This window comes from Melanotaenia boesemani, chromosome 22 (assembly GCF_017639745.1).
Source record: "Melanotaenia boesemani isolate fMelBoe1 chromosome 22, fMelBoe1.pri, whole genome shotgun sequence".
NCBI classification, from domain to species: Eukaryota; Metazoa; Chordata; class Actinopteri; order Atheriniformes; family Melanotaeniidae; genus Melanotaenia; species Melanotaenia boesemani.
The window spans coordinates 13,193,318-13,215,408 of record NC_055703.1 but is presented as its reverse complement, the minus strand read 5'-3'; the positions used below and the strand labels follow the sequence as shown (position 1 = coordinate 13,215,408).

Here is a 22,091-nt window from a genome sequence, read left to right as displayed (position 1 = left end):
GGAAAAAATGTAGTGTTTTCCAAGTTTTACCTTTTTTTCTTTCTTTTTTGGTCCACGTGATTTTTGGCAAAATGGTATTATGGTATTGATACCAATATATAATAGTGGTATTTATTTTCCTATATAAACTCTATAATAAAAATTAAAAAAGATAAATAAAAGGCATAAAAGATATAACAAATGAGACATGCAGGAATAAATTGTGCATGAAAAAATTACACAAGTAGGGACATCTCTTTGAACAGTACAGAGTCATTCTGCATTTTTATTTTCCGCAAAAACAAACCACACACCACATTACATTTCAGAAACTAGAATGTTCATTGTGGATGTACAGAAACAAAACTTCAGCTGAAAAACTGAATAATTCAGTCCTAATAATAATGATAATAGCAATAACAATAATAATAAATGTATAAAAAAGAAAAAGGTTTTAGTTTGTGAAATAAAAACCTGTAGGCCAAGAAAGTGTTCCCCTCAACATGCTACTTTAAAAAATCATGCAAACTAAAGCTTTCTAGTCACTTTCAAAAGACTCACCACATGAAATTCCAAAAATTATAAAATATCTGCCTCTTGCCCCTGAAGAGGAAATTCCATGTAGTACCTTACATGAATCCCAATCACATGTCATTTTCCAGTAATCTTTAACTTTTCCTTCTACTTTAGAGCGGTACCACATAAGATCTTTTGATCTTTTTAAAAAGTTAACCATTGCTTATGTATTGAGGTGACCCCCCTAACCAGGCCTGATCATACTGAGAAAAAGACATACAAGGAGGATGCCACTTTAGACAGACACATTTCTCTATCATCATCAGCCAACAGTGATAACGCCTTTTTATTCAACCAAAACTCTGGGAAGAACATCAAAAACAGCACCATTTTAAAAATTTCCTGGATTCTCTTCAACGTGACACTCACGTTGTCTTAAAAGAAAAAGGTCTACAAAGTCGTACACCGTAGCCGAGTCATAAAAGGAATAAAAAAAAAAAAAAAACTTTTTTTTTTTTTTTTTTTTTTTTTGTTTGGATTATAAGGTTATAATATACTCTTTATTACTATTCTTCACTATTCTTCTTCACTCTTGTTAACATACATGCAAGATGGGTGCTTTGCAAGTGTTATGTTGCAATCAAACATTGCCCTGCTTTTGTCTTTGGCAGCTGAGGGGATGCATCACACTGCAGGTTTACGTTTGTCCTGTTGCAGTTGGTTCACAGGTAACTGCTCGGAAATTAAACTGGGCCCAACCCTATAACAGAGGTAAGATTGTACCAGAGCTTACAGGTTTTTCAGTGTGTTGGTGCAGAGAAGGTTCATAACAATAAATAACTAAATCTACTCTTTTAAACCAAGGATTATGTAGTTTCATCATATTTTTCTGCAACCTGGAAAAGCTTCAGACATCTTAAAATTTTGCACCCACCCAAAATCATTACACAAACTTAAACAATCTCTTTTAAAAATGCTGTATCAGAATTATTCCTCATGATGTATGATGTTTGGATTGTAATAATCCCAGTTTTGGCACACCTTCAGTCACAGGACTTGACAAGTTGTAGTCAATGTTTAAGTTGCCCCCAAGTTGTGACTCAACCACAACTGCACTTAGGCTATCAGTAGCTAAGGTTCTGTGCTGAGAAAAAAACGTGAATTGTTCCTTAATGTTCTTAAAGGCAACATCAACCACTATTTAAAGATCTCTTGGCAAAGCTAAATGAAGCTGAGAAACCACAATTTTGGAGCTTTTTGCTCAAACCTAAATGGCCAGCTGATATGTCCTCAGTTGAGGGAGCATGGAGAACACCATAACATGATCAGTGAAAGGCTGCCAATCATACAGGTTTTTGTAGTCTCATCCAGAGAACTGCAACACCCATCATGCCGCTTTGGTGACAAATATACCAGAACAGTGGGTTACAAGAAAAAATCTTGACAGTATTTAGCCTAGATTGCACAAATGTCCCCCACTATTTTCTGGGTTTACACATCAATAAAGGACAGAACAGATGTATTAATGCTCTATGCTGTTCAATAAACACAAAACAAAACTGCAGAGCTCCCTCAGAAGTGAAACCATTGATTGGGTAATAATAATGAGGTTGACAAAAGAAAAAACTGTTTCAGTACCACATTTGATTAACATGAACAATAAATGGCAACATACAGTACATTTGTTTTAAAATGACGTAACAGCAGTACACCTCAGTATAAAAAAAAAAATTTAAAAAATGAAGCACTGTGTTAATATAGTGCTACAGCTAATTTCACACCTATTCCAACTTACTTTTTTTCCCACCACCTCTTCTTAGATCTGTCAGTGTTTTAGTCTGTATGGCTGTTTTTCTTGCAGGGTTGGCATTAAACGTTTGAGCATGTCTCTGAAATGTGGAATTAGGTGGGTATATTCTTATTAAAGCACAGTTGCAGTCCAGGGCTTAACATTTTCCTGTGGCTATTTTAAATGTACTGGCTCTGTTTAACTTACGTACCGTTCAACAGTCAAATATTATGATACAGCTTGTTATTTTGTGTGATTGTGTGATGAATGACTAGTACTAATTTATGGATTCATAATGAATGTTTGCAGGTTGCAAGGTACTAATGTTTTGATAAATTATTCTGTGTGATGACAGTCCATGTTGAGTGAGTAAAGTAGGTGGAGCTGAGATGTTGTAGTTTATGGCTGATTGATGGTTGATATTAAAGCCATTATAGGCCCTTCTTGCTTGGAGCACTGAGTTTTCTCATTCCCCTTATTCTGACCAGCAACTCGCGGACAAATTCCTGCAGGAAGAAAAGAAAAAAAAAAGGTCATACAGTCAGTTTCATGTGCATGTACCCTAACTTTACCCTCAAAAATCCATTTTTTGCAGCTATTTTTGACCTAGTTTGGTCTTAATGTTTAGAGTAAGTACCCATAAAGTTTATGTCTTCTGCCATTATATAAATAAACATGCACACACATAAAAACACACAAACATGAGGATCAAGTTCAAGGAAGTTGTCATTGTTTTTCATGTTTATTATTTGCTTCCAGTAAGGAGGATATAATCATTTAAAATGATAACCTTTGTCCAGTCCAATTTGATTTTGCATTGCAGACCAGGTATCTCCTTACTTCAAAGCTCGGCTAGTACATGACGAGGGACAATAAATTTTTAAAACGTGGTAAGTGTGGCGAAGATCCTTCACCTAGCAGCCAACAAGTTTAACTTAGCAAACTTACTATTAGCAAAACTGTAAGAAAACAGTTTTGATGAGTTTGTCCAGAGGAAATTTGCCTAATTTGAAGCCAAAGTATTTACAGTAATTAGGCTGATATGTTGGTAAAAATGCAACATTTGGCTAGCTGTTATCCAATTTTAATTTTTTTTTTTAGCTTTTATCGCTTATCACTTCTTATCACTGTTGGCTGATGATGACAGAGAAATGTGTTTATATGATCCAAATAACTGACTATGTATAATATGGACTCTTTTGTAATATTAATAGCAAGTGACATGTATTTTTATAATTATTGCCCCATACCTCTATAGTGTATGTTTAATATGGTAGTATTAATAAACAATAAATAATATGAAGTGATTTGAAATTAAGGTTAATTTTATTTATGATTGAGATATTTTTGACACTTTATTTTATATGTACTGTCATTTTATTTGTAACTGAGTTTCTTAAACTGTGCATTTCACAAGTAATAAATAGGATCCCTGGATACTGAGCAAAGATTATACAAAATTATACTATTATGTATGTACTTAATGAAGAAAAACATTTCTAACAATTAATGTAAAGGCATAGAAAATGAACACCGATTTACAAACTACATTCATAAGAATATTTTTACTTTATGGAGCAACAGGCAACTGAGTCAATAAGGGAGGAAGACAAATAGCTTCCTCATCTTAGGAAGGAATGATGTGGGTGAGGTGGAAAAATATGGACAAGTAAGCTGTGTCATTATTTCAGGCATGGCTTATGACCAAATTACAGACTTTTATCTCCACTCCCTTTCTTCTCCTTCCTCTCTTAGCTATATCCATCTCTCACCCAGCAGGTTTGTTTTCAACTTACCCTTAAAACCCTAATAACTTCTCATTTTACCTTATTCCTTTCATCTCTTGCCATTTTCTCCTAGTATTTCTCCCCTTTACCTTTTATCATTTCATTTACAGTCACCTAATCTCTTCACTACCTTTGTGTTTTGGTGTCTTAAATGTCTTTATAGTACTGTGTTCAAAAAGGCATGTGTGCAGTTCCATAGACAAGGAATCACAATGTGTGTTTGTGTGTGTGAGTGAGTCTGTAGGTGTGATGGAGTGACATGGATGAGCAGCTGTCCTGGCTGGGTACTGCTGTAACTTTGGATATCAGTGACCTTGTAGTGATTGTCAGTGGTCACATAAAGATGACAGATGGGCAGTTGAGACAGGGCAAGACTGCCATGTGTAGATGTAATGTGATTGGCTGGTAACACTTTTAATCTCCAAAATAGCTTAACCCTACCTCATTCAAATCCAGAAATTTAACACCTGTATGCACACACACACACACACACACACACACACATACACAAATATGTACTAAATGTAAGGTGACATGACAAGTAAAATGTTTGTGCGTGTACATATTGTTATTTTGATGTCTGAAAGCTTGTAAGTGTGTGTTGTGTGTTGCCTTTGTTCTTTTCAGTGAGCTCTATTTTTCTTTCATGTTCAGCTATATTTGACAGTGAGATGAGAAAATTATAGATATGCTTGTTTGGTGCATATTATACAGAGCATGTGGGCATTAATAATTCCTACTAATAAGCTAATAAATCATAGACATATAACATTTTATTGTATTTGCACATAATAACCACACTAAATAAACTCACCTCTGTTGGTTTGTAGCAGTCTATTAATGATTCCTGGGTAAAAAAGAGACAGGTGTTCAGAGATTAGACATACAGTTCCTGGATTTGCAATGTTTTGGTGATCTTCTAACACCAAAACCACATTTCCTGGTTAGTTTTGTAGGTAGCTAGTATATATATCTTCTATAATATTGCTATAGACAACATGTATTAAACTAAATGAAAGAAAATGTTAAAACTGTCTAAGTGTGTTTAAATACCAGGCATTTACATCTTTCTACCTATATGTCTTTGAACATATTCAAAAAGTGTAACCACAAGATGAAAGCTTTACAAAACATGCTGTACAGCTCTTTAAGTACAAGCAAACAGAAAAAAAAAACATTTCTAACACAACATAATTATATTTAAAAAATTAATGGAAAAATAATATAAAGAAAAAATGCAAATTTGCGCTTGACAGAGCAAAGTGATGCTTTGTAAATCTACTGCATCACTGAGTTCATATGGCTAGAAAGGACTGTAGATAATGGTAAGTTTTGCAGTCAGATCAGTCACATAAAAGTGTACACAAACCAGGACATTTGGTGTGTTTGCTGCCAGCTGCAGCTAATGTAACTACACACACTCACAACTCACAAACCAGTAAAGGTAGAGCAGCTTGACTGCTGTTTGGCTGCAAGTTGGTGTTTGTTACCATGTCCAAGGACACCCCTGCAGTGTCTTAGCTCTACAATCTGAGCCACAACGCCAGCACAAAGCACATGTTTTAAATCCTCTTTTTTTCTATTTAAAAGACATTTTAATTTTTTCACATGTTGTTCCAAATAACTGTAGCTTCTCTGTAAAGAGGTAACTCTAAGTTACCAACAAAATTTACATCTTGATTACAATGATTTCAGGTTGTAGAGCCCCTTTCTCCATGAAAATGGTGGTGCAGTCTAGCAAGCAGCCACCATCCTGCATCACCATGTGTCTATCAAAAAATGATAAAATACCAGTCTTTTCAATAATATAAGTCAGGACTGTTTTATAGGGTAAGGGCTAGTTACTTTTACATTTTAGTTGCTCTTACAGGAACCAAACACACCATTCACACTTGGATTGATTATAAACTAATAATACAATTTAAAATAATGGATTGGTATGAATTTCTTTTTCATTTTTATGTATGCACCAACATGAATAATAGATTAAACTGAAACAGTAGGAAGCGTATTGATTTCACATAGCCTCCAGCAATGCACCACATAGAGAATAATGAGTTTATTTAGTGATAGACTGAACCACTCAGAGAACTCCCTGCTGTGATTGGTTGTGTTAGTAAGAGCCTCAGAAATGCTGCTACTCAAATAGTACAAGTTTGTATTATAAGTAATTACTTTTATACTTATTCTTATATGTTAGAGGAAAATCTCATTTTGTTGAATCCAACATATTTTCAATAGCAGCAAAGTTGATGCTCTTGCTTTCAGTCATTTTGTTAAAGTTTGGGTTTTTTACATAAAAAAAAATCAGGATGTTCTTGGATTGAGTTCTAGGACAATTTAATGAATTTTTACAAACCAGATTTCTGGTTGGAGAGAAACTATAATATGTTAAAACAATTTATATCCTTTAATTGGCTGTGAAATTCCAATTCAAAAGTGTTTTTCATTAAAAAGTAGTGCAGTTTTAGGAAAAACAATTATTCAAAAAATCAAATTAGTCTAGTTGGTAGCTGAACCATTTAGCTGTTGCATGAAAGCCAAGAGTGCCTGAAAGCAATCGACCAATCACAGCAGAGTCAAGCATTCCTGGTTCACTATACCACCATCCCAGTCTGCTAAACGCTTGTACAAATACAGACACACACACAGGAATATACCTGCAGTTTGCTGGCTCTCTCATCATCACTGTTGACCTCCAACAAGTCATCAATGTCTATCTCTACCTCCGGCATCTCCTCCTCCTGGGACACAAAGAAACTCTTTGTTAGACAGAAGCTGAAAATGAGAGCAAGGGCAAACAAGATGGAAAAAAACTGAAAAATCTAAAACTGAACAAGAATATTTGTGTTGGAAATGGGCTATCAACATGTTTTCTCTGTCTGTCCTCCAAACAGTCCGATAATACAGTGGTTTTATTAGCCTCTGGGGAACAGACTTCACATGGAAATGTCATTGTGCTAGGGTTGGGTCATTTAAGGCTCAGTGGTTAGAGGCTGTGTTCAACTCAACACCACTTCAAAAGTCCTGTGTTTTAATGCTGCATTTTATTTCCCCACATGGCTTCTGCAGAGGAAACGTGCAGGGAGGATCAATCTTCCCCTACCAGCCACCACATGACGTATCTTCAAAATTTTCCCCTCTGGGAAGCAAGTAGCAAGCAGTCTCTCTCATTAAACAGACTCAGCACCAGAGACTTGTAATTAATGTTTTCATCTGACTTTAATTTCCCAACATTAACCTACAACATTAACACTGTGGATGTAATTTATCTCCAGAAAAATAATCTCTAAACCACCTTCTATCGTGTTTTATGAGTACTGTCAGACTCCAACAGTGAACCATGTCAAAGCTCCATGAAGTTATGACATTTTGACAATCTCACAAAAATCAAAAGCTACCTCGCCCGAATTTTAAGCCGTCAAAAGTGTTTTTGCTCATTGTTCTTGTCATTCATTTTAAACCACAGTGGGTTTTCCAACCATGCCCCAGTTCACAGTGTTTATTGCAAAGCTGCCAAAGTACACAGCAATAAGCTCACACAACAAAAGGTCTCCTTTTCGGTTTATTGTTTAGTCCTCCTGATGGTTACCAGGACATTTTGAAGGGAAAAACATAGAAGCAAGAGAGTCCTTTATCATCTGTCAACTCCATTTAATAAGATTTTTTGTTTTATGGAATATATGGAAGCTCACATGATTGTGCCGAGTTCACTGTAAATACGTCATGGTCTGTGTTTGGTTATGTTTAGGTTTGCAGTTAGTTTTTTTCTTGGTTTCTCAGACTGATGTCACCTAGTTTTATTTTAGGCTAGGCTTGGCCTTAATGTTTGCTCTATAGTTTACTTCATTTCCTGTCTTAGTTTGGTTCCTGCCCTCATACAAACCTGATGTCAACTTCCAACCATCATACTCAGCAGGTCGCTCAGTTTATCCTCTTCATAGATTCCTTTGGTTATTTCATAGATCACTGTGTGTAGTTTTTGCACCTTTTGAGAAATTATTTGGGTTTATTTCTGTATATCCTGCTTGCAGCACCTTTAGTTCAGTGGTCATAAAGTGGATCAAAGGTTATTTTTCTAAACATTTACCTGTCTTTTGATTGGGAGTCCTCTAAGGGGCCCTCCACCTTTATCCATGTACTATGATGGAATATCAGTGTTGCATTAAATCTATTAAAGTTTGCATAATTTATTCATAATGCCCTTTAAAGACTTTAGTGCTATAGTTTCTCACACTTGAAGATTGTAATGTTATTTACATTTACCATAAAACAAGCACAAAAATAAAATAAAAGCCATAGAGATTTTTGGGATAATCTCTGATTCTTGTTGTTAAAGTAACAGAAAATGCTTGTTCTTGATTATGTATGTTTGTCAGATTGTTGAAGCATCTCAGAGGACTTGTGTATGATTCAGCCAGGAGCATACAGTGGTATTCAGACACAAGAGCAGGCGAGTTTTAGCTTTCAGCATTAAAGCTCAGTCACTGCGTTTGGTTTTGCGTGGGTGGGTTGATGTGCACAGACAGGAACTGGTTTACAGTTATACCATTTAAATAACTAAAGGTCTTTGGGAAATACTAATGCAGTACATCATGTGCAATGCTTGCCAGACAGAACTGTGTTTGGCTGTGGGTGGTTCACTAGTACAAACGATGTTTCTCAAAATCATAATTAAACTTAAAGTTGAAAGTGAATAATTTTACATGTAAGAAAATATATGTTGTATGACTCGTGCACACACATATGCACGATCCCATCTCACCTTCATCGTTCTGAGCTGTTTAGAGATATTTACACAACCTGCATTTTAAGTATATCATCCTTCTACAAACAAGAGTCCCCTTTGACCTCCTTCTCTGAAATCTCTCTCTGTCTTCATGCAAGGGTCTCGATCTGAACACCCCCTCCCCATTTAGGAAACAGAAAAGAAAGGCAGTGAAATGAGGGAATGTGGCAGAATATATCAAAGCCTGTCAACTGTTGGTACATGAGTGTGTGCTCAGAGGAGCCAAAGAGTTGAGGTTATATGCAAATGCTGAGTTTCAGAAGAGGGATTAGCTATATTAAACTGAGGATAGGATAAAAAGAAAACTAAGACAAAAAGAGAGCTGTATTATAGTTTCACATATGAGAAAGTTGAGCAGTTTGCATGTATTAAAAGCATTTTTGTATTTAATGTGTGTGTGTAAATCGTAATAAGACCCTCTATCCATGCTTTGGTTGTCTATAATTTTTATTTCATATGACTTTAGGAAAATTTACCTGGAAAAACATAAAAAAGCCTACTGGCTGCCCTCAGGGAAAATAGGCTTTTCTTTAGCAGGGTATTATATTCATTGAGGAACCAATTTTAAGTTTTTATTTTTTGTTGTTGTTGTTGTTTGGGAATCAAAACCAAAGCTGGATGACAGGTATATTCCACTGCAAGGCTTTTAAAAGACAGCAAAGGGAGAAAAACACACAAAGAAGTGAAAAAAATACACCTCTATGCCGCCTTTACATGCTTGTGCTGAAATTCTTGGATGACTCACAGGTCATGATTGAGTTATTTGATTGACACCCATTAGCTGAGACACCTAAGCATACTTGCCTGAGAAAATCTCAGACTACATTAAAAGAATATCTTTTAAAAAGAATAAAAAATGTCAACAGATTCATAAGGCTTCATTAGAGTTTACATCAGAACAGAAAATAATTATACCTTAAATAGGGAATTTGGGACAAAAAGCCACAAGAAATTTCCAAGAAAGAAATTTTGGAATTCTATTCATATTTGAAAAATAACGCTTAGATTAATAATAGCGCCGAGCTTAGATTAATAATAATAAATAATGTGCAAAAATCTACATATGAAAGCCTTTGAACCTGGTTTTCAATGTCACAGTTTTTATAGTTACATAACGTTCTTAACTTAGCTTCTTGAGTGAGTTTCATGCCCTCAGGTCTGATGAAACCTATTAAAAGTCCAAACAAGTATGTCAAGAACATTGTCAATCAAGGCTGCTCCTCCCAAAGTAATATGTTTAACACCTGACAGCAGCTGCATGCAAACTGCTGCATGTAACTGTATGTGAGATGTGAGCTCATGGTCTCAGTCAAGAATATTAAAAACGGCAGATGAGACGTATAAACAGAGTTGTCCCGCTCACGTTGTGAAGTCTGCAGGTTTGACCTAATAATAGATATGAATAGTGAATTAGAATGAGTAACGGAGGGAAGGTGGAGGCCTGTCAGGCAAGGGAATTGAGCTTACTGAGTTACTTCCTGAGGGATTTGAGGGCAAAGGACAAATCTGTCAGTCTGTCTGTCCGCCTGTCGTGGTTATCACTCACTTTGACTGCCATGTGTGTGTGTATATGTGTCCCTGACCATTGCACATGTCAGCAGGCAGTCCATCACCCTCCATCACTGTGATTGGTGACGACTACAAATGTAGCCTGTGTGTGAAGCATGACTGCAGGCAATCGCCAGCAGTGCTGACACACATACACACCAGTTTTTGTAACCATCAATCTTCTACAGAGAGACACTCGTGTTTCGTTTCTCCGTTTACAAGTATTTAAGTCTGTTATACACTGTATGAAATGACAAAAATGGAGAGATATAAACTCACACACTGACAAACACTAAAGATGTTGTTCTCATTTGAGAGAAGGAAAGCTTAAAATAGTAGAGGTCACATTTAATACTCCCAGGAAAATAATTTTCCATGTCACCCACAGTGGAAGTTGACAAAAGGACACACAGACACACAATAATGTTACATAAAAAGGGAGAAGTTATAAGAATAATCTCTTTGCAGAGAGTTGCAGCATTTGTTGCCGATGAGAACGAATTTTGTTTTTGCATATGCAGAAAGGAAATATAATGATTAAAGAGTTAGTGTGCGTCTTATGTTAAGACAATATTGTAAGGAGATGAGATAAAAAGAAGCACTGTTTGTAGTATAGAAGGCAACTTTGTGGAGATTGTGTGTAAAAGCCAGCCAGAAAATGAGAAGCTGAGAGGGAAAACAGAGAGCTGGACTGCCAGCCTCTGTGTTCACTGTGTGTGGAGACAGGCAGCAGCAGTAAGTGCATGTGTGTCAGACTTGTTTTCATCGAAAGCTCAGCAGCCAGAAGCATTTTCAGTCTGGTTCATCTGTGATGAGGTGAATCAAAGCTAATGTAAGCAGCCTGACCCTGTGACTCAACACACACTCTATTGAGATATTCCGATGCTATTCAAATCTTATCCATGAACAAAGAGTCAGAGAATCATGTCACTTGGCCAAATGATTCACAGTCATTCCCATTTACAGCCCTTTTATAAGAACTAGAACTACCTGTTTTACATGATCACAGCTGAAGCTTTCAAGCAAAAACTGGGGTGGAATTAATTTAGTGTTATTCTTTATTATTTCACTTCCTGTAAGTTAGGACAGAGCATGCAATTTTTATTTAATCAAAGCAGCAATATGCAAAAAAAATTAATAAATAAAAAAAAGGAAAATAGAATCATAGGGGGCCAGCTGTCATTAAGGAAATGTATTATGTAACTGTAATGAATATTCATATGAGCATATCTCCAAGTTAACCTCATTTTAAAACATTTTCTTCATACAAAACCGTTGAATGTTAATTAGGTCTACCAAAATTCCAAGTAACAGACATAATCGTCAATATGGGTGCCCTTTTATGTTATACTAGTTTAGCTGTCTTTCAACTTCAAAGAAGACAGAGTTTACATGGACGCTTGCACACTATTTGGATTTGATGAACTTACGGAAAAACATGCAAAAGATTAAAAGGCATTCAGTCTGTAAAATGTGCCTTGCTAAAGTGAAATCTTTTGGAAGTACAACCTATATGAAGAACTGAGTTAGCTGCTTTTATCCTGACCTAAACCTAAAAGAACATAGCTAACCCAATTGACCAGCCAAGACTTGATAATGGTCTGTCAGCTTTTCCCTCCAATCCAGAGAGAGGAACGAGAATCTCCAAACCTGGGGCAACTTCTATAGTTAAAGATCTATGATCTTATTCAAGGGTAATTATCATAGGGTTTTACTAGCTGTTGGAGATCCTGGAATCCAACCACCTAAATCAAAATCGATCAATATGTAGTTCTATACTAATTTGTGGATGAAAGGCATTTAGATTCATTAGCAGATGAGTTGTAATCCAACTGTGATGCCAGCCAAGACCCAGCATTCTCACAGTGGCTGTATGTTACATTAGAAAGCATTCAGAGATGACAGTAAAAGAAGAAGGCAGATGCGAGTCAGTGAAAAAATGAAGAAAGCAGTATTTAGAATTCAGAAGAGTAAGATGCAGCGAGATAGGAGTCTCAGATAAGTGGGTCATTGTGAAGATGATGCAGAAGCAAAGAAGGAGGAGGATCGTGCAAAAACCTTACAGCTCAGCTTCACCCTCTCTCTATGCTGCCACTTTGTGTCACATCAAAGTGATGGGAAGCTGAAGGTGGTATGATTATTCTTGTGAGAGCAAGTTAATTGGAGATAGAGGATGTGAAACTACAGCATGGCAAAGAATACACAATAGTGTAAGGATGAAACTTTGAAATGACCCTGGTGGATCAAAAGAACAAGAAGACAAATTAATGTGCAGTTGATGACAAAGACAACTAAATAGAGATTTGATAACAGACCTTGCTGTGGTTTCTGGTAAGGTTTGCATGTCTTAGCATGAGAAATGCAAGAAATACTTGAAATTACAGCAAGCTCTAGGACTGTTTCTCCTCTCTCCCCCACCTTCCAGCACCTCTCTTTTACCCTCCAGCAATGCAATTTGCTGAAACCATACAGAATGGATGATGTGACTTTACTGGGTAAAGTTATCTGCTGCAGCAAAAGCTCTTTCCCACGCTGATTCAGCTGTACTCTAGAGGACACTGTGTATCAAAGAGGAAACTGGTGGAAAAGAGAGTTGGAGGGTGGAATTAATCCTCAAAGGGAAGTTCTGGTTAAAAATAACAATGATTAGCATCACAATGAGCCTCCAAAATTAAGCATGCATAACATCTTTATTATTCTGACCTCATTGTGATAGTTACTTCATCACAATCATGTTGTAGAGATCTTGATGTCATTTCCTTCAACCATATCCTTGTCTTGCTCTTACTTTCTTTCAAGTGGGCGTTTAATGGAGGCTGCCATGCATCTGTCAGTCTGCCAATAAATTAAAACTTTCCAGCTTAGCTAATAATTGTCAAAGCACCTGACTTGAAGATTACAATCATGGAACGATCTACACTGGCATGGTGCAGCCATGGTCTTTTAGTGGCCAGTCCATAGCAATTTGGACCAGTTATCTAAAGACAGGTTTTAGATGTTGACTACAGACATTTCCCAGGTTAAAAAAAATTGCCTGTTATAAACAAATGAGTTTTCCCAAACTTCCAAAAGGGTTTTGGAGCATTAGATTAGTAGTGTGACTAATCATTATCATTGAATCATAATCAACTGATTTTTCTTTTTTTTTGGTACTGTCTCAGTCTAAGCTCCAGTTGAGCTGAACCAGTACTAAATGGTGATATAAAGACACTTCCAGTCACTAATGGCATAGATAATCATCACATGAACCGATCTGCCAAGACGTTGCTTTATGTTTAGGTACAGTGACAAACTAGCTTTCAGGTTAGCTTAGCCTAGCCTTGGAAGAAATTTAGCTTCCAAACTCCTCTCTTATTAAATAGATACCACAAAGCTTTCTTTACTAAACTCAATATTCTTACTGTCCTTAGAGGAAGTTTGATTGATATTTCAAATCTACAGTCAGGCGATCAAAAAGCCTTTAAATTCCTTTATGTTTTAGCAAGTCCCTCTTAAAGCACTTCATAAACTGCTGGCATTAGGCAGCCTCAACAGTTCATGCTACAGCAGCTGCTGCCAGCACTTTAATTGTTTAACTGCTGCTATACTAAACTGGAATACCTCCAATCACTTCATCCCTCTTTGCTTGAAATCTTAATTTAAAGCCATTATCGTGGATTGTCAACCATGAAAATGCCAGCATCTGTTTTCTGTCTTTGTTCACAGTTTTCTGATTTAGGAATGCAGGGTTTATTTACTGTATTTACCAGACAGACAGTTCCTCCCTGAGGCTAAATTTATCGACAGCTGGGACCCATTCGGACCTTTGCCCTTCAGAGTAAAGCAAACGCTTCCAGGGAAACTGGGCTTGAAAACATCAATACGCCAGGGTCTGAAGCAGCAAACATGATATCTGGCTAGTCAGGTTGTTAATGGATTTATGTAAATTAAAAAACATGCTTCTTATAATGACTTTAAATATAAATACCAAGATATTTTCTTTCATCGTTGACAAATGAAAGAGCTTCTTCATTGATTCATCACTTCAAGCATGTGCCATTTTCCACATACAAAGGCTGACAACACACCCATCCATGAACACACCCCACTGACTTTGAGAGTCAAAACAACCTCTTCGCCATTCCACCATCTCCTCTCTTGGGCTTCCTCTCTGTGAATGATGACAGTGTTTTGCATCGCGTTGTAGCTCCAACCAGAGAGAGTGAGTCAGTGTTAGTGCACGGCAGTTTATAAACTGTTTCAGACTGCTGACAATGAAACCAGTGATTAACTGGATCTTCTTGGGATGGGAGGAGATGTCATATGAAGACAAGAAAGTCTGTGTGTGAGCATTAAAAACCAGCATTTCTTTTATTCACACGCTTATTAGCTTTCATTTTCAGGAACCCTGGTTGCACACTTTGCAGCTGGGCCAGCCTTGAAATGGTTTTCAACTTCATAAAAAAAAAAGTCCTGTCATTACTGGAAAATCAAAATACTAAGAGTGGACTGCATCTTCAACCTTTCATGTGCTGTTCATTGTTTTTGTTTTCCAAACATTCATTTTCATTTTAAATTACTTTTTCAGCACATTTTGATTTAATTTAGACTTTTTTTTTTATTTTTTTTTTTGGGGGGGGGGGGTTCTGGGTGTTGATGATAATATAATCTGTACTTTGCAATGGGGGGCATAATTCTTGGCAAGTCTGTAAATGAACTTATTTGTAAACTTACAGATCATAAGTGTTAAAGGTCATTTGCTTAAATGGTTTATGTGTTGTGTGAAAGCTATGGGGTTACAAGTATTAATGTTGAAGGAAGAATCTGAGAAGAAAGGGCGGATGAGGATAAAAACAAAACAAACAAAACAACAGATAGATGAGTGTCCCAGTGAGTCAGACAAGAGAGAGGATGGGGATGATGAGTGTAGACAATGAGAGCAGGATGGAAAATTTACCAAGAGCAAAGGTTGAATTGTCCTCAGTTTTGCTCTTGAAATTGACACTCTCTGTGCTGACAGTGTGCTTAGAACTGTCTCAGCAGCTGGTGGACATGCGCTAGCTGAGAGGTCTTCTTGTCAACACCTCTGATTTGTTTGGCAGCAGATGCATGTGTCTGCAGGTGCTATGTGAAATGTGTCGTCACGTGCTCGGTCACACAGAGTAGGCAAGTATCTATTTTTGTCTGCGCAATTTAAGTGGCAGCTGAATAAATGTCTACCTTTCTGAGCACAGATAAACACAACAATGACCTTCCTGTTGGATCCATAAACACATCTGGGTTACTCGTTAAAACAAAATGACTGGCCTAATCTCCCAGTGGGTGAATCTGTCAGTCTGGCTGTAATAATTGAATTAATGACAGTCATTCTGAGAAAACAACAGATCTACTCTGTTCGAATCACTTGGATCTCTGAACAACAGTGCTGACTTCCACTTGTTCTGCTCCATATACATATACATGCAGTACTGTATATCCAGTAACTTTGATGGTAAAATAATACTCTGGTCTTTAGGTTTCAGTGTGTCTGTTTCCCCTTCATGCTATTGAACGTTCCCTAATGACTTGGCTTGAATTGCACTCTTCTGCTCCTATATGAGGCTCACAGTTATTCTTTCCCAGCATGAAACACATGAAAGGCAAGCAAAGGGTAAATGTTATCGACAATGTCACAGGAGAAGCATAAAGGGGGGAGGGGGTTAATGATGGAGACGGAGAGAGATGGAGATGTTAGTTTTTTCCACATTGAAGTCACTGTTGACGCTTGGGGGGGAAATAAATTTCAGCAACAGAACCCAAAATCCTTTGTGGGCTTTGCACAAACACTCACAAATTCTGCCTAGAGGCCCTCCCACACAAAACAGTATGGAAATTAACCAACCAATCTTATTGTGATGATTATCCAGAGAGACAGAGAGCAGCAGACAGAGGTATTTGCATCGTCCACAAGAAGAAGCTTCATGTCCCGGTTCCCTTTGCTCCATTTGGCTTGAATATGTACACTGACCTGTAAGCTTGTTCTAATGCTCATCGGTTCATGAAAAGTAGCCCCCAGACTGCTCAATGCCCCATGTCTACCAGAGAGCAGTACAGTATCATCAACCCAAAAAAAACTGTGTGGTCTCTTACAAGCGAGGACAGCGAGGACCCGAGGGCAGAGGTATACCGTCTGTGTATATAAAAACCAATATGCTTCATTAAGTGGGGCTTTATTGACGCTGAATCACAATAAAACCAGGGCATTATAAGAGTTTTCCTCCCCTTTTTCTGTGTTGAGCAACCCCAACACAATATACATGACTATAGAGGATGCAAGTCCACAACAGATTTACCATATGGAGTGGAAAGACTTCACTGATTGCTTTTAGACAGACAGACTCATCAATGTGTTGACACATTCTGCTTTTTAATCACCTAGAACTGACCTCAGCATTAATCTGTACTTCAATACAGTCTACCCTAGTCTCTTAGAGCAGTGAGGGATCGAATTAGTGGGTTTTCATTAACAATGAACTCCCAGATTGACACAGACTACTGTTCACCTAATACCGGTATCAAAACACAGACAGCATGAGTCTTCAACAACATAATATACAGTTTACATTTACTGCAGGCACTTAGGCCTTGACTTTCTGTCTTTCTCTTTTTCTATGTCTTTTCTTTATTCAGTGCTCTTTGCTGCCCTCTGCCTAGGCTCCACACTTGTCTCTGTCCTTTGAACAGCAAAATGAAGTCAACTTTAAAAGAGCAGAGGGGAATCTATCTCTGACAGAGCTCACCTTCTGTTATCATATCACCCAAAGAGAGAGAGAGAGAGAGAGGCTGAAGTCAGATGTAAGTGTCTGTCAAACAAAGCTATTTTAATAAAATAATGAAAAGCAGACACCCTCATTTAAACGTGCAATATTATTAGCTCGTATTTAGGTCATTTTGGCTTCACTTTTGGATTTGGTTGTGTTGGTTTTGGTCTGAGTTACTGCTGCTCAAGCATGATGCAAAGTAGTTTCCTAAGGACATTCATTAATCCTTTTAGGGCCAGGATGCTATGCTAGATGTTCAGCAACTCCTTGTATCACCTGCTTCCGGACAAGCATCCAGATTTTAACCCCAAAATAAAACATATTTGATATTACCAGGTAGAGTCTGTAGAGTTGTATAGTAGCAGAAAAACTTCAGGGATGGATCTCTAAATCTCTCACGTTACCAGATAATCTACCCTGAACATCAGTGCCAAAAAAAAGTCTTGATATATTTATTTTCTTCCAAACATTAAGATAAACTCTTACAGCCTGAACCCCCGAGTGTGATTCAAGTGTAAGTTTCAAAATTCATTTATCTGAATACAATTAGAAATTTCTTTAAAGACAAATGTAGGTGTTGTGTGTCAACTCCACCTTCTTGTCCAAATATGACCACTTCTAGCACTTAAAAAATAAGGATGGATAGGTTTAAATGGCAGGCAGACTGGCTTCAAGACTAAACAGCACACATCAATGGGTGTCAGTTACATTCACTTCTTTTTTCATGGTCAATATTTTGTCACAAGATAACAGAATTTTCCTTCCAGTAGCCATAAAACTCATTAACACATTCTATCTTGCTAAAGGTTTTTTTTATTCAGGATGTGGCTTCCCATAAGCCTCCACACTGTATTTTTTATGGATTTAACATAATGGATATGTTTATTACTTCAGGAACTAGTGGGTGGATTTGTTATCTTTGGATATGACCAAACCAGTCCCCTTCTTCCACTGCAGTAAATCATTTGGATGCCATTACCTTTATCTCTTTGCTGTGAATATGTCCCAGTTGTAAACAAAATGTTCCACCTTCTTTTTATATGGAAGCAAAATCCAGTTATATCTGAGTTAATGCTTTCTCCACTCCATCACATTTCTTTTTTTTTTTTTCTTTGCACCAACACAAAACCAGTTCCTTCACCAACACTCTGTGATGCTCTCTACCGTAGTATCAGGTTTTCTAATGAAACAGATACAGAGACTGACCTTTAAGCCAGACCAGCATGGTCAAATCAGCAGCCTCTCCTTCTCCTTGACACACACACACCCATGTGTCCATCTTGAGTTTCAGCATGGAGGTATTTACAGGCATGGAGGGGGAGTGACTTCCTGATTACAGTCATGTGAACAAACATCATCAGAAAAGCAATAAAGAACACCTGCTTAAACACTGTCATCATCTAGCTACTGAGTACACAGATCAGGAGTTGGAAAAAAAAAAGCTTTAGCAATGCACTAAAATGACAATGTGTCAAAATAATCATATGATGGTGTCATTACTTATTTTCCCTGGAAACCAGCCAGCTGTATGTCAGTAACACTGTTCTTATCCCAGCATGTTATGAGACTGGCCAGGGGATCATGGGATACTACTTGCTATGTGAAAAACATAATATGAGGAGGTGTCATTCGATGGCGGTAGTCAAGCAAAAAGGACTTCACGCAGCAGCAGAAAAAAAGTATTTTGTGCCCCAGTAATGTTGCATCTTGTGACCTGTTTCTTTCTTATTTTTTCATGTAAAAAACCATTTGCATGAAGCAAATCAAAGACAAACTTACAGAACCTCCCTGTGCAACCTTGCTGAAAGAGTAAAAGGAAATTTTGCATGAACTGTCCAGAGAACAGTGCTAGGCCGGTGCACTCCAGCCCTCATCAAAACATCAAATGGTTTAGTCAGTCTGCATGGGGAAGCATCAAATGCACCTGCTGACGAAAGACTGACACATAACCAAGGGCTTAGCCAGCTTCAGTCCACCCTCAGACAGGCTACAGTTCTTTTCAGCTTGAGTGAGATTCCCAGCAGGACCATAAAGAAGGGAGGAGGGGAAGAGTGCATGCAAGATGACAGAGATGAAGAAGCATCAGCATGTGTTAGATGTCTCCAAAGATTTTTGGTACATTTTTAGCAGAGGCAGAGGTAAGATAGTTGCTTGGAGCTACAGGAAATCATAAAGGCTTTGCACAAAGATGCTAAGTCTGTTTGACCCCAGATTAGAGAAGAAATATTTACACTGCAATCCTCCGTCTGCAGGGGGCAAATACTGATATAAGCACTTTGATGTTAAAGTCCTACTATGATTTATTCAGGAGTTTCCCTGCTTCACAAAGACACACACTCCATGCAGTTGAGCATTCAGAGATGCATGAATAGCATAGATCCACAGATAGCATGAATAATTAACCCTATGCACACCAACAGCTGTAAGTCCATACACATTTTCTTCTTAATTTTTATATAAAGCACATCCCTTCAAGGTGCTCTGATTAATGTATGTGTTGTGGTATAAATACACTTTTCGCTCACTGTCTGAGGTGACAGACATGCTGTGTATGTGCATAAATGCGTTAGTGCTGCAAGGAGAGAGATCTGGGAGGAGGTGATTGGCTGGTGAGCAGAGTCACAGCATCAGCACATCCTTTAACCCACTGCCCTTCTTTCCTCGTCTCCAGCCCCTCCCCCTCTTTGGCTCTGCATGGAAAGCATACTGTATGTGGCAGTAGGCGCACACACACTTACATAAACCACGGAATTGCTCTCTTTCTGGACCCCCATCTCTCTCTCTCTCTGCAAACACAAGCGCCCCCCACCTTCCCCTCTCCCCCTTACCCTCTTTAAATGTTAAAGAATGCGACGTGTGGACGTGCGAGCGCACAATATTCGGGCAACCAATAACGCATGGCGACAGATGCACCTCAGAAAAGTGGAAACGGTGTGAAAGGTCAGATATTTAGCCACAGAAATGTCACAAGAATTGATGGCCGCGCACGCGGGGTCTCTACGCGGAACGAGGAACTGGCTCTCTCGAGGATGTTGATTAAAATGCTCCTATAGTGAAAGGTAGTATTAATAATAATAATAATAATAATAATAATAATAATAATAATAATAATAAAACTCACTGCAAAAAGTGTAGTTTTTAAATCTAAGCAATTAGGAAAGAGCAAATTATTCTAATGGTTGCAAGTCCGGAAAAAAAAACAAGGTGACTGGTGCGTAAAAAGAGCAACTGTGCGGGTTCTCTCGCAAATCTCTTCTCCCCTCGTGGTCCGGAAAACCAGTCATCCATCAATCACAAAAGATATTGAAAATAATACATTGTATCAAAATAAATACTGAAAAGAGCGAGATTATTAGACCACATCTTATCACTCAGACCCCCGATTAATGATAGATTTCAGAGGACAAAGAAACACCAACAATCAAGGGTATAGATGCAGGCTCTTCAGTGTATGATGTTATAGTCCACTGTGAATATTTATGTGTTTTATTATTATGTTTTTCCAAAAGGGTTTGGAAAAAAATGATAAAGCATATATTAACCGGCAGTGATTCCATAGCTGTAGCTGATTGCCCCCCTGTTTCCATGTGCTTTTGAAGGCATCGGTGCCAAGGGCGCACCACTAACCACTATTGGGTGCCTTCTCCTCTACTCACCTCACAGTCATACAATTCGCTGAGCTGCTCAATGATCCACTCCTCCAGGACGAGTCTTTTCCGCAGCTCTTTCCTGTCGTACTTGACCGTCACTTTGCCCTGTTTCTTCTGGACCGGGTCGTCCCCGGTGATGGGGCCGGACCCCACGCAGCCCACTCCGGGAGCAGCTTGGAAGAAGACGCGGCTGCCCGCGGTGGGCAGAGGGGCACTGGTCTCGGTGCTGGCGGCCGACATGGCGGGATGAGAAGGCTTGTTATTAAAAAATGTGTGAATGAATGGGGGGAACTGCGGTGCTGTGTGGGACTGCGTTCTGCACGGCAGACAGGAGAATGTGAGGAGCTTTTAAACAGTTGCTATTTAAAGCGCAGCGCCGGAGACAGCCGAGAAGGCGGAGCAAACGCTGCAAGAAGTGAAGCACTCATCTCGAGATGGAATGAAAACAAATCTTCCCCTTTAATAAAAGGAATAATCAAATTATAAATGCAAACCGTGTAGGGACCTCTCCAAAGATTTTGATGACTGAAATGAGCAAAACCAGGTGCCAATACTTGTTTTGAAAGCTGGAGATGTTAGCCAGTGATGAATAGGAACAAAACCAATTAGGACATTTTTTGCAGTGTGTCGGCCAAATTCCCTCAATGGTGCTCATCTGTGCACCAGCGCGCACTGGAGACCAAGATACAGGTATTTTAGAGCAGATGGACTTTTCCACTGCCGCTTGTGTTTTTTTTTTTTGTTTTTTTTGTGCTGCATTTTTAAAACCACATTAATTAGCGTTTTGTGCCATTGTAATGTAATATAAATATGATTTTAAAAAAAGCATAGCATAGACAATAATTCATGTTATAGACTTATTTACATACAAAGCTAATGGGTGAGTTCAAATATTACCTTTCTTGAAAAAAAAAATATTTTGCGCCACCTGCTGGTGATACTATGAAATGCACAATACTCTGATAACCCTCAACCTAACCCTCCTCTACAACTGATATTGTTTTGAATGCCCAAACATCCACTATTTGAAAATCTGTTTCTATGTGGGTCACATCGGCTTAGAGTTTCTACCTTTAAAGAAAAGTAGTGTTAGTTCAGTTATAATAAAAAAATATTTTCATAATAAGCTTAACAAAGATAATTGCATCTTTCTGTGCTGCCAGGTCTTCACCACAGGGAATATTTGATGGAAAATGTTTCAAGTGCATTGCTTTTAAGTTGTTGTATTAGTGAGATGGCTGTGAACTTGCGACT

The 22,091-nt window shown here is 38.0% G+C and overlaps 1 protein-coding gene across 1 annotated transcript; it reads right to left on the bottom strand.

The window, feature by feature from the left end:
- Positions 1 to 234: 234 nt before the first annotated feature.
- Positions 235 to 21,189, bottom strand: ppp1r14c (protein phosphatase 1, regulatory (inhibitor) subunit 14C). The gene is made up of 4 exons (XM_041976395.1): positions 20,844 to 21,189; positions 6,732 to 6,815; positions 4,886 to 4,918; positions 235 to 2,790 (listed from the first exon to the last, which is right to left on the bottom strand). The coding sequence occupies exons 1-4, from the start codon at positions 21,075 to 21,077 to the stop codon at positions 2,716 to 2,718; spliced, it is 426 nt and encodes a 141-aa protein (XP_041832329.1). The 5' UTR covers positions 21,078 to 21,189; the 3' UTR covers positions 235 to 2,715.
- Between the last annotated feature and the right edge of the window lie 902 nt (positions 21,190 to 22,091).

Bases quoted from the DNA above. Each gene is read 5' to 3' on its own strand.
- ppp1r14c (XM_041976395.1), bottom strand. From the start codon at position 21,077: ATGTCGGCCGCCAGCACCGAGACCAGTGCCCCTCTGCCCACCGCGGGC. The intron at 4,919-6,731 runs GTATATTCCTGT...TTTTTTACCCAG, and splicing joins AGAGAGCCAGCAAACTGCAG to GAATCATTAATAGACTGCTA. The intron at 2,791-4,885 runs GTGAGTTTATTT...TTCTTCCTGCAG, and splicing joins ACTGCTACAAACCAACAGAG to GAATTTGTCCGCGAGTTGCT.